Raw genomic sequence first — 13,612 nt, forward strand, 5'->3', positions numbered from 1 at the left:
TTTGCTAAAGGCAAAAATGACTCAAAAAATGTCTTAACGCATTATTTTCCACTACCTTTGCCATCATGACACTGTTTTTTTATTAGTGGTTTGCTCAAACTCCACATGGGGGCGGAGCCAGAGTCATGTCGATTGTAAAAGTAGAACTAAAATAATGTATAATTTTTAAATTCTTTTACAAATAAATTTTTAACAGTTTGACATGTAGCGTATGTTTGTTGCTTGTTGCCTTGCAGAAAAACCTTGTTCTTCATTTTGAACAGGTCTTTTGAGTTATGTCCCTATGAGTTTTGCACATTCAAAGACCAATATCTTTATGGATTCTCATTTGCAAACTAGCTTGAGTTAAATTTTTAAAAGGACTTCCAATGGACAATTTGAACACATTATTTTGCTGTTATCTCTGTCACTCCATTATAGCTCTGCTGGGAGGTGAACTTCTTACCAATCCAAAGTCTTTTGCTGGCTCTAACATGTTTTCTGTCTTGTATTTTACTTGATCCATCAACTCTAACCAGCTCCACCAAATCTGCAGACAGAAAGCATCCCCATGAAAAGATGCTACCACCAACATGTTTCACCCAAGGGCATGATGGATTCCAGGTGTGTTTTTGTGATACATTGTATTTTGGCTGCAGGGTTGAAAACTTCAGGCAGCTCTCCTTGTTTTCTCACCTTACTCTGCTTTAAATTTATTCAAAACTGATAACAGTTTCCTGTCTAAGTATGTTCTTTGGTCTTTATTAGTTTGTTCATTTACACTAATTTCATCCATTGGTTTCTTATGTTGTATGAAAGAATATCCTGAACTTTATCGTTTTCCTTATTGCCAAATTACTAGGCACATATTGAAATGTCAGACTCGTCTTTCTATCAACTGTGCATCTACACACAGCAATGCAATGTTGCTATGACGATGTGCGTATTTAACAGTGTTTGAAGACAGATAAAGTCAAGAGCTGGTTTTAGGAATATCTTGAATGAATGTAAATAGTTACACTGAAAATAAGCACAGATCACCTTCTGCAACAATCAGCAGCCTCAACTCACTTATTGGTTCTGCAGGTAACACTTGAAGGATTAGTCCTGTGACGCATGAGTGCTTGATCTAATCACCTGTTAATTATGGCTCTGGTAGTGCTTCTCTTATCACAGGTACATCTGATATCTGACATATCAAGTGACAATATAAACACGTAAGCTGAATAAATGAAAATGATTGTTCAAGAAGAAAAACCAAAGTATTTATGCAAAAATGAGAGAAGTCAGAAACCAAAAACATAAAGAGAAACGTTTCAGATTTTTTGCCTACACATCTGAAAGCTAAAAATTCATTCCTTTAGTATGATCTTGAATGCATGTTATTGTAATCATGAAGAAAAAAAGATGAAGTATGAAGTCAAGACCTATTTTTACTGTCTTAATTGAAACAACATATTTTCTCAAATTCAGTCAAAATTTGAATTAGCAGGCCTGATGTCCAAAAAATAAAAAAGACAACTGAATTTCTCAGTCAGTGCATCTCTGTAACAAGTCTGATCAGTGCATCTGCAGAACAGTTTCACGCCTGTGTTTGATACAATAGCTCTGTCATTTAGTATCGATCCTACAATGGAATACATTAACATTGCTGTCTTTCCCTGAATATCATTTTTGTGGAGTACCTCAAGAGATGTTACTTGGTGACTTTCCTTTTCCACTCTTACCACCGTTTCCAGTTGTTAGTCACAAAAATAAACAACACAAAGTAACAATTAGACAAACCCTGAATCAACAGGCCAGACATCCAAAAGAAATAGATGGCAAGTTGTAATCTGACCAATTTAAATGCCACTTGGCTTCAACATCAATTCTCGTCACTCACTCCATATAGAACTCATTCAACACAAAGGCAAGAGCCTGCAAGAAAAGGCTTCATTAGATAATATTTCCATCCCTGTGCATGAATCAAGGCCTGTCAAAGTGCTGGTATGTTTTTAAGAGACCAAAGAGGGAGGATAAACCAGCAACCCTGTCCCGAACAGGGGAGTAAAAGTACCCGGCAAACCTTTCCCCATCCACCCCTTTTTTTCTCCTCACGTTGATGAAACTCCACAAAAAAAAAAAAAAAAGAGTGTGCGTTTCCCTTTAAGAAGCCCCCACCGTTTGCAGAGCGGAGGGAGGAGGAGCAGGTCAGTGGAACAGCGACTGAGAAGGAGGAAAAAAAAAAAAAAAATCCAACTGCTGACGGTTTCAAGCCCCCCAGTAGAAACTGTGCCTGATTTGTGGCCAATGTTGGAGATGTAAAAAAAAAAAAGAAGGGAGGGAGGGAGAGCGAGAGAGAGGGAGGAGGGAAGAGGATGGGGAGGAGGGAGGAGGAGAGGGAGGAGGAGTAGAGGAGGAGGGGGGAGGAAAAACACTAAAGGGGTAGCTATGGAGATGGAGCGTTTTCCTGGCTGCTTTCTTTGACAGGTGTTGAGTGGGGCAAAAGTCTTAAAACAGAATTCAGCATGTACGCCAAAGGTAAAGGAGCTGTCGTCCCTTCCGATAGCCAAGCGAGAGAAAAGTAAGTGGATTGTGTTGCTTTATTGTCAGAGTTTTTTACCTGCTTAAACGTGAGGGGGGCAGCGGAGGGGCGCACAACTTTCTAAACTAGGTGGTGTAATTTAAAGGAGTGCGCCGCAGTAAAGTGCGCTCCTCCTCAACTCATCCGACCACCTTGGAGGTGCGTCTCTTAAACTTTTTCCTTAAAAAAAAAAACAGAAAAAAAACGCACACTTCTCGTGAGTAATTATACGCCTGTCGTTTCCCAACAATGTGAGCGAACAGCTCTGTAAGTTGGTGCGGGATTGTTGGACGAGATCACGGATTGTGTTTTTAGTCACCCGGTCATTTATAACGCGCACTTGTGCGGCGGTAAAAGTTGAGGAGGCATTGTCGTCGGGGTGGGGGGGAAACAAAAGCATGTGTCCGTGGTTGCGTGGACTGCTCGCGTGTGTCTCCGTGAAACTTTCGGGGATGAAGCCGCTGGATGCTCGGATGGATTTGGTTCTTTTTAGCGGCTCGAAGCGCTCAGGCTGCGCGGTTTTGGTGCGTAAAACACGGGGCGCAGGCACTTCAGGCGGCAAGAGGAGGGAAGCTCTGTCCCGTTCAGCAACCACGACAGTGCTCAACTTTTAAAGTGAAAACCGCAGCTTTTATTTTATAGAGAAGCTTTATTTCAAGCAGATATCGTCCCCAAAAATCCCATGTGCCATTTTAGATTTGGTCCAATAAACTCGTTTTCTGGTTTATTAGGAGCAACTTTTAAATGTCATAGTCCCGACAGAGTGATGGCTGTCCCTTTTCTGCTCAGCTTCAGTAGGGTAAATATAATAATAATAATAATAAAGTTTTTTTTTTTTTTTATGTGAGCCTTGGGGAGTTCTTTGTATCATCGCGCTGCTGTTCTGTCACCATTACGCACCAAACAGTACGAGTTTGTGGAACAGCGAGCCGGGCTCCCCGTGGAGATGCAGTTGTAATCCCTAAAACAATGTCAAGTCCTTGGGAGGCTGTTGCGCGATCCCCGTCATACGTTTGTAATGGAAACATAATTTCTTTTGAGACTCTCTTATATGTTTTGATGCACTGCCGTGTCATTGTCCATTGATTAGGCTTTCTAGTGATGCGAGTCACTTATGCGCTTAGTGGAGGCTTCCTCGAGTAGCGACTTTGTGCACATCTGCTTGCACGGAGCGTCTGATTTCACCCTGAACTCCCGTTATTTCGTAGAAAATTTGAGAGTTTGTGTATTTGCGTGTGCTGACATGGAGGAGTGAATCCTAAATGAAAACAGTCCCATGTGAGTTTATGAGCAGCAGCAGGCGGGCTGACCTTTGAACCAGCATATGATGCTTTAATATTGCATATGAAGCGCCAGCATCTCAGTTTACGCCGGTTTGTGGAGCCTGGGTTATTTACAGTATGGTGAAAAGCCATTTATAATTTAAATAATGTGTCTTTAGTCAGTTCTTAGTTGTGCTTGCTTGTTCAGGGGACTGTGGATTATGTTGCATGTGTCACTAGGAGTGAAATCAGCGCAGAGGCAGCATGTATTTCAAATGATAGTGTAGGTGGAGGATTAATAATTTAACTCATAAAAAGTACAAGTCTTTTGAGAAAAGCTGCAAATGATGAATGAGTCTAACTCGAGGTTGCTTAAATTACAAAAACAACCCTCCTGTTTGTTTTTCCACCCTGCTGTTTCCTTGCATTTAAATATATGTCATTTATTTGCAGCAACTTGCTTCTTCCATTAGACATCACAATTTTAACCCTCTCCAGGCAGATGTTGCAGATTTGCAACAGCTAAATGCTACTTAGCTAGTCTTTGCAAGTAATTTGAGCCTGAGAGGGTTAAACGTGTTCAGTGAAATACAAAAACTTCACTACACTTTAACTTTTTTTCCATTTTGTCAGTAATTACAGATGCTCCATATATTTATTAGAAAATGCATAACTGTGAAATGGAAAGAACATGACACACAGTTTTCAGTGTTTTTATTTATTTTTTTTAAATAAATGAAAATCCAGAAGACATTTAATACATGTTCAGACCTGGCTCTAATTAGTCTCAAGTCTGGACTTTGACTGGGCCATTATAAGAAATGAACACAATTTATCTAAACCATTAACAATGGAGCTCTGTTTGTTATTTCTGTTGTCCTCCTAGAAGGTGAATAAACTTCCTGTGCATCGGTTCTGAAACTGCTGAAGGAAAGCGTCATCACAGCATGATGTGGCCACCACCATTTTCCCTGTGGTCATAAGTTTTTCTAGGTATTTTGTGGTATTAATGTTTTTCTGCCAACTTTACAAGAAAGTTTCATTTTGTCGTGATCGTATCTGGTCAGAGAACCTCCCAAGTCTATGGCAAACCCTTCCATGACTGACTTTCTCGTAGCAATAGCTTCCTTCTTGCAACGTTCTGAGAAATGCCAGATTTGTAAAGTGCATGACTGCAAACAGATTCTACTTGAGCTGTGGATTTCTGCAGCTCCTGCAGAGTTGCCATGGGTCAGCAGTTCAAACACACGCTTTACAGTTTTAGATGATTAGCTCAAGAATGCTTGGTGAATTTTAGAGCTTCGAATATTATTTTATATCTAAATTCAGCTTTAAACTTTTTCTCCACCTCATAAGTGACACATTCCTGGTCCTGAAACCTTCGCAGAACAGCCACACATACAGAAGTTTAAATACACAAAAGTCCAATTTTTTAATAGTCGATGGCAGTTGATCGCCATCTAAATCTCTCACAAGCGGCAGAGTAAAGGGGTTTAAATACGCCACTACATTTTAAATATTTTACCTCGTGAAGGAGCTTTTGAAGCCTTGTTTATTATCCCAGGAAAATACAATAAAGTTTTAGGTTTAAACGGGACATAATGGGAGAAAGTGAATATTTTTGCAAAGCAGTGTATGTGGGGTGTATATCCGTCACAGGCCAGCAGGTAACGTCCACACATCACCGAAAAGGCTTGCCCTCTCCCCTCACCTGTCTTGTCCCCCTAACTCGTCCCGCAGGGCTAACACATGTTCCCTTGTAATCATGGAGCTCACAACAGTGGCTTCAGTGAATTATCATATTCATATTTACATATTCATTCAACTCTTTACATATTGGCCTAATGAAAAGAAGGCTCTCCAGATGGATGTGTATGGCATTAAGGCAAGAGTTTGGCATGAGAGCTGCAGCTCTTGTTAGAATTTGCCTTCAGGTCTTTCTAGTTTAATAAAATGTATGAAAGATTTCATGACATTAAGTAAAATAAGAATGCAAAAGTGAGCTGGAAGTACAGTGCAGGTGCTGCACTTGCATGTTTATCTTGGTGTTGTTTTAATGAGGAACAGGTGATGCAATGTTTCAGCTAGGAGCGCAAAACTTGTTGACACCAACATTTAGGAAATATTAGTGTAGAGAAATGTTTTGCTTGCACAGCTGGAGGAAGTCAGACCGCATGGGTGTGGACAGAACACATGAGTTACACTCGAGCATTAATGTTTCATAGAAAAACTTGTAGAATGAAATATTAATGGTTATGTCTATAAACATTTTGATAAACTGCCTCCTTGCTTTGCTCTTGCAGTGCAAAATTTTAAAAAAATTTTATGCTCGTGTTGAAAACAACAAGAAGGCCTCTTGACTTCTTTTTCATATTTTTCTTTTTGCAAATGTGCAGCTGCTTTTTAGGAATTTATCTTTTCTCCTGAAATATTTCAACCATATTTCAACCAAAAAAGAGTTCACACTGAACTTCTCAGTTGCATGCTGTGGATCTCTGGCGTAGTGTACAAAATGTTCCTAGATACAAGCTCAACAGTGTGGTTGAGTGTGTTTAGGATGCTGTGTTGCACAATGTAGGATTTATATATATATTTATATATATATATAAAATCCTGTAAAGCCTTAAAACTGAGACTTGATTTTGTTCAGCAACATAACACAGACTGGCATGCAGAAAATTAGGTGGATACCTAGCCAAGCAACCGCCATATAACTGGGGTTCAGCCAGCTGGGCTCACTTTCCTCAGGCCACAGGTAGCAGGAGTGTAGGGTGTAGGGGTGTGTTTACACCAGATCATTGTGTAAGGTTATTTTCATGGAAACAGATTTACGTATTGTGATAATGAAAGCAGAGGAAGAACCGATGCATGTTGTCATAAAAAAACATTCAGATCAGAAATGGAAGAAATTCTCTTTGTTTGATTCTGTTTGAGTCAATTACTGAAAAATTAAACTTTTCTCTTCTTATTTATTAAACACATGAAAACTAAGAATGAGTTATTTTCAGTCTATAACTCGTTGATGCACGTTTTGGTTTTTGTAAAGATCTGATCAAAGTTAATTGCAATTTTGTTGACGCATACATGAGCATAACCTTATGATTCCTTCATTTTCTGTTGGATGCAATGCTCTCTCTAAAAAATAAAGAACCCTCACAACATTTCTATATTTTCTAAACCTAAGAAAAATAAATAGGACTCAACAAGTCAGAACTCATGGAAAATCAATCATATCTATTTTGCAGAAAAAGCCTTGTCGGTGGACTTTTACTTCAAATTAATTTTGAAAGGAGTAAAAACTGGTGTCAAGCCAGAAGGACAGATGTTCAGGCAGCAAGAAGGTGCTGGGGTTGATTCCCAGCTGGGACCTTTCTGCTTTGAACTTGCATGTTTTGTCTCAGGATGTGTTGGTGTTTGCATGTCGGGTTGAACGGCTGCTGTAAGTTTCCCTGTGGTGTGTGTCAGGACTCTGTGTCTCTTTGCTGCTCTTTGAAGGACTCATAACTCCCCTACAAACTCCTGGGGAAAGACCCCAGAACCACAGAGGAAGAAGCGGATATAGAAATACATAAAAAGTCACGGATGAGTGGAAGAACTTAACACAGCAGCTTTAAAATTAGTGGTCTTTTGGAAATCTCTTTCAGTTTGTTCTAGTAAATCCGGTGACCTAAATTAAAGGTTCCATTCACAAAAAATAAGTTTAAGCTCGCTCAATCATTATCTCTTAAGAAGGGCCACAGTTAGCAGTCAGGGAGCAAAATAATTTTTTAATACTCTGTTTGTTTACAGTACTTTTTGGTGTGATTTCAAGTGATTCTATATTTGTTCGGGTGAAGAACTTCAAGTGCAAAGTTAATCAGTTTGTTTTGAACGCAAGTTTCTTTACATCCTCCGCTCCTCCTCTGGCTCCTCCCACCTATTTACATGCCGTTTAGCAGGGGATCTTCAGCTCTGAATGCATGGTTTTGATTCTACACAGATGGCTCAGCCATCTGCATTTTAGTCTTTTGAAGGAAGCATAAAGAGCTGCACAGGAACACAGGCAGAAACAGTATTCAGAAAAAAGTAAAGAAACCCTTGATTTACCCCCAGCGCCCTTTGGGGTGACGGCGCTCCCATTCAGATGTGTCAACAGTCAATTAATGCCGCCTGTTGTCAGCCGCTTTTGGTGCATCCGCACAAATTTGTTGCCCTTCGCACTCAAAATAAAGTAGGCAGCGTAAATATTGAAGCTCTGTGCCTGAAGTTGTTAATCAGTTTGGCAACACTGCACACCGAGCAGAACAGTTTGTCTCTTATTAACATACAGAGGAAAGCATCTGTGCGAACAGCAATGAGGTGAGTGTCAGGTGATAATAGGAAACAGATGAATGTTTTGAATATTTGGACTAATTGCTTCATGGTAGGTTATGTCATTGTTGCCCTCATTAACTACTCGCTGATGAAACTCATTAATGGCGAAACCTGTACCAGTAACATCCAAAGTGCTCCTTATCCTAAATCTTCAGGAAAGCCTGAGATGTTTCTTTGTGGTGAAAGGAGATCATCAGAGCTAAACCGGGTACCGGTGAGATGATCATGTTGCCACGATGCGTCCACATGAATGCAGACCCATTTCTGTGCGTGTGTGAGAAATGTCTGGATTAACCCGTGGCTGAAGCCGTTTGTGTTTACATGCTCATTGACGCTGATTTGTTTTGACAAAGGAACCGCCAGAACAAAGACAGGCAAACAGAAACAGCACGCGCGCTGGGAATAAGCGTCAGTGAAACATCTTTACAGCATCACAGAGGTCTGAAGCAGGCACCAGGTCCTTCACTCACCTCCATATAACTTCATTTAACTCTTTATTTGTGTTTCCCAGCAGAATATTTCTCTGTGAGCATAGAGAAATCTTGTTGACCTCGTAAACCATTCCACATTTTATTAAATCACACACACAGTTTAGTGTTTTATTGAGATTTTGTGTGACAATCCATAACACAGGAGTTCATAATAATTGGTAGAAAAATGACACCAAGATTTCAAAATATTTTACAAATTACCAATAAAAATCTAGAAAGTGTGGCATTGTCTTGTATTGAGCTCCCTTGACTCTGACACCAATGTAGTCAATTTCTCCTTCTGTGTAGATTATCCTCAGTATAAGTTCAGCTGTTGGTATAGTTTGTTGGAGAACGTTAGTGAACAAACATCAACATGAAGGAAAACAGCAGAAAAACGTCACAGAAAACGTCATGGAGGATTTTAAAGCAAGGTTGGCTGATAAAATAATGTTCTAGCTTTGAACAATTCACAACGTTCTGTTCAAACCAATCATGACATAATCATTAATCTGTTCAGACAAACCTGTCATTAAACAAGACAGCTACTAACAATCACTCTAGAGCAGCTGCACAGCTCAGGTGTAGCAATCATGTCATTCACTTTACAAATCTGACCATTATCACAGAATTTAAGAAGAAAATCATTGCTGAAAATAATTTGAGGGAGATTTGCAGTTCACCGCAAACACGTGGAAGAAGATGCTGTGGTTGGATGTGACTAAAACCAAACTTCCTGCCAAACGGTCCAGAAAGCTTTCACCGCATGTCAGCCCATCCCTACAGGGAGCCATGCTGTGGCGGCATCATGCTGTGGGGTTGCTTTTCTTCAACACTGCAAAAACACAAAATCTTACAAAGTGTTTTTGGTTCTAGTTTATACTGCAAATGTTTTAACAAACTTGAAATAAAACAAAACTGACTTACAAGTAAATCTTTAGCAAGACATAGAAGCTTGTTTTAAGTAACCAATTCTTTAATATTGATGAAAAACTACTTGACAGATTATTTAACTCATAAGAAGGTATTTTTCCCATGCTATAAGTTAATTTATCTGCCAATAGAACAAGTACTTTTTCATCAGTATTAAGGAATTATTCACTTAAAACAAGTTTCTATATCTTGCTGAAAAGTTACTTTTTGAACTAATGTGTCTTATTTTAAGTGTAATAAGATATTTACCCTAGAAACTAGACCAAAAATACTTGTTGAGATTTTGTGTTTTCGCAGTGAAGGAAGCTGCTCAGAGTTAAAAACAGGGCAGCAGTGGAAGGAAACGTGTTGGGAGGATAATTTGGCGACTTCTGAAGGGAAATGGCGCTTAGGGTCGACAGATTAAAGGGGGTTGGACACATACATAGCATTACCTGCTATGTATGTGCTGGTTTGTCACATTTTGAAGTTTGGGTTTAAAATGCAACAAAATGTCTTTATAAAATCAACGATTAGTTGCATGAGACACTGTATATTTCTTTCTTCTTGTCTCAAAAACTGGATCAGCTTCTTCCTTCTTCATCACCTCTTTGCACTTTTTACCTCGTTCTGGCACGGCGATCACTGCTGAATTATTCAAATCAGGACATGAAAGTTAATTTTCTCACTGTCTGCGCTTTAGCTGGCTAAACTCAGCTGGGATGCCTGCATCTCTGGGGGCAAGTGAAGGAAAGGGAAGGCTGCCTGGGACAGCCTGGGGCTAAATGTCAGGGTTTGCTCCTCAGGACGATGCAGGCAGAGAGATCTTCTTGATGAATAGATGTGAAACAAAGTGCTGTTCCGCTTGAATGAAAAGGAGGAGCTAAAAGAGAGAGAAAATCACAAAGGGGCTGGTAGACATTTTTTCCCCCCCCTGTCCTCTGGCTACAATCCTGCTCAATGAGTATGGAGTAAAAATAGATGCAAATGATCCTGCAGCTGAAAGAGCATGACAGACAGATGCTCAGTGAACCTACTATCATGGGCCGTGATGTTGAGTCAGTTACAGGTCAAACGAGCCTCCTCCCACTCAGTCTGATCTCCCACTTCCCAGCGTATGATTAGCATCAGAGCTTTCCTTTGCTGCATTTCATCAGTGAGACGGTGAAAGCCAGAGGAGAGGAAATGGGAGACACTGAGGAGAAGGCCATGTGTGGTTTGTCTTGTAAACATCTCATCTTTTATTCCTGAGTGACACTTGTAAGCATGCGGCGGGGTCACTAAAGAGGAATATACTTTTCAGGTGTCCATAGAGGAGAAAAGAACCAGACGGCGATTTGGTTTACCTCGTACGCACACCTGTCGTAGTGAGCATGCTTCTTTTAGAAAACCGCATCATCGGCTTGCATGGAAGGTCCTGTTCTGCAGAGTTACACTTACTGCTTCTGACAGAGTAACAAAAGGTGTCCCCTGAAGCCTGGATTGAATGAGTGTTTTTAAATAATGCATCGCAGCCAGGGCAGGTGCCCATCGCTGGTGCGCAGTGCCCCTCAGATCACACCGGCCTCCGCCATGAAAATTTCATTGCCGCAGAACTCATGGGAATGTCTGGGGGATCCTGTACAGCGCAAAAGAAAAAAGGGGGGGGGATATAGGAACTGACGCTTGCTGCTGGGTGTTTCACACCGCAAATAGGGGCTCAGTTTTACACATTACAACAGTGGACTTCCCCTGCTTTCACCGTAACGTCACTGCCATGTGAACTGTTCAGCCTGACACAATGGAAACTAAATGTGTAAATGTAACATGGGAAAAAAATGTCCTTAAATGGAAAGGGCTGTTTTCAGAAATATTAAGTCAATGTGCTGGAGCACTTCTTACATATGTTTTCTTCAACACTACTGAACAGAGAAAATGCATCAAGTTGTTTGGCTGTTCTGCTTCCAGTGCTTGCAAGCGGCGGCAGCAACCCTTACTGAATCTTGTTTCATAATATGAAGATGCTAAAACAACTTCAGGTGAAATAACATGTCAACAATTCATTAGTAATGTGAGGTGCATAAAATCCATGCAGCAGTGTTCCTGGAAAAATTCAGAGGTAAATAAATAAACAACTTTAAATAAAAATACAGACTTTTGAAAAAAATTAGAATAAAAAAATAGGATGCCATATATTAAATTAAATCTTAAAAACCTTATAATGTCAGACCTCCAACAGACCTCTTGAAACAAAAACAAGAAAAAAAAGACTGCAAATGTTTGACTCTCCAGGGAGGTGTGCAGGGATGAAACTGTTACTCTCTAAGCAAACATGAAGGCCAGACTAAGTTTAAATAAAGGCAAACTAAAGAGCTGACGTTCTGGGATAATGGTCTTTGGACATATTAGTCTAAGATATAATTATTTAAACACTAGAAAAAAGAAGGGATATGTTTGACCTGAGCCAAGTAATATATTCTGTAAAATAAAACTTTGAAGGTGGAACCGTCATGTTTGGGGATGTTTTACAGAAGCGGGGCCTGATCAGCTCACCAACAAAGAGTCCATCATGAATCATATCATATCATTGAGGAAATTGTAACAGTAACTCCTGGATTGAATCAAAGACCAGATGTTGATTTCCTGCAAATTGACTTGACATGAGCTGAACATGGCAAGAAACCCACGTTGGCCCCTGATGCCCCGACTAGAAGTAGCTCAGTGAAGTTTTTTCAGCTAAAGATTGTAACTCTAGTTAGTGACAGGAATGGTGCCCTAACATTTTCTCAGTTTTGTTTAATGAGTAAAATAATTGCCCTTATTTTTTGTTGCATACATGCAATTATTTCACTTCCCTTCCCAGAGACCTTTTTTTTTAAATCAGCAATTTAACTGAGAGGTGTCCTTTGTTTTTTTTTTTTACCCTATTATATATCACTAAATCAATGTGAAAAAGAAAGCAAGATGCAATTATGTCATACATCATGTGGAGGACTGGCAAAATAAACAATTGGCCCTGGTTTTCCTGATGCTGCTCCCTCCGGTCCTGGCATCTCTTAAGCTGAAGGGGAGCCCAGTCAGCACATATCCTTTGCCTCATGCTGCAAGAGAGTTAAAAGGGCAATAAAAAGGGCATGGTTACCAGTATAATTAAGCAATTTAATGGAGATTTTCATTTTAGTTTGTTTCTTTTCAGCTTGTTGTTTTCCTTAGTCTTCATCTAAAGATGTAGATAAATGCAGCAATTTCTCTGTTCCACATTCGTGCCTCACCAAAAACTGTTCTCAAATCCAGAGAAAGGGGGCTTCACATGGAACATACATAAATGCAGCTTGAAAGCATGTGTTTTATTGTTAATTTTGGCTTTAACCATCTGGGAATGAAATTGAAATTCTCTTTAAGAGTCCTGAGTGGTGAGACTGTAATTCGCCAAATTAGTCATAAAGTCGATCAAATTGCACATTTTACTCTTAGTTTCTAGCATCCGGCATGTAGAAGTGAGTGAATCTTCGTCAATGCAGACGGCATAGCATGGACTCAAAGATAATTCACATTTACAGTTGCAATGCTGCAACACATCCAAAAAAACGCCTTGTTGATGTGGTGATCAAACCGTGTACTCCATTATTAAATTTTAATCATATGATTCAGCAGAACCCGATTATTCGTCTTTTTTTTTAGTTCCACTCATGACTGAATGATCCCTGCTTTAGCTCAGTCACATCTGTCAGGAGGCTGGAACAGTTTAACATGTTTGACCTCCTCTGCATGCAAAATAATAGTTTTAAGTCTAATTAGTTATTTTTGTGAGTGTAAGTTTTGACATGTTAGATTTGACAGCTTTAACCCATTTCTAATCCTTACTTATAAAATTATGTTGTTTTTTTTAATAATGCAATAAATACATGCTATACTTATATTAAAACATAATTTTCATTTCATATTTTTGGAGAAAGATTTAGCGTTTAAAATAATATACAGTATTATTCCATAATAATAAAAACAGTCATTAATGAAATCTGATTCATTTTCAATGAAATGTTATTTAGTTTGCATGTGCTGGTGTACAATAGATAATCAGCTACTTATGT

At 39.5% G+C, this 13,612-nt stretch overlaps 1 protein-coding gene across 2 annotated transcripts in view; it reads left to right on the top strand.

Annotated features, from left to right (window-relative positions):
- Positions 1-2,382: 2,382 nt before the first annotated feature.
- ssbp4 (single stranded DNA binding protein 4) overlaps positions 2,383-13,612 on the top strand; it is a 101,496-nt gene continuing 90,266 nt past the window's right edge. For both annotated transcript variants that reach the window (XM_055048376.1, XM_055048369.1), the window contains exon 1: positions 2,383-2,545. In XM_055048376.1, coding sequence (XP_054904351.1) covers positions 2,490-2,545 — 56 coding nt within the window. In that variant the 5' untranslated portion in view covers positions 2,383-2,489. The remainder of the gene's footprint in view (positions 2,546-13,612) is intronic.

This window comes from Poeciliopsis prolifica, unplaced genomic scaffold (assembly GCF_027474105.1).
Source record: "Poeciliopsis prolifica strain line A6 unplaced genomic scaffold, Auburn_PproV2 SCAFFOLD002, whole genome shotgun sequence".
Taxonomy (NCBI): Eukaryota; Metazoa; Chordata; class Actinopteri; order Cyprinodontiformes; family Poeciliidae; genus Poeciliopsis; species Poeciliopsis prolifica.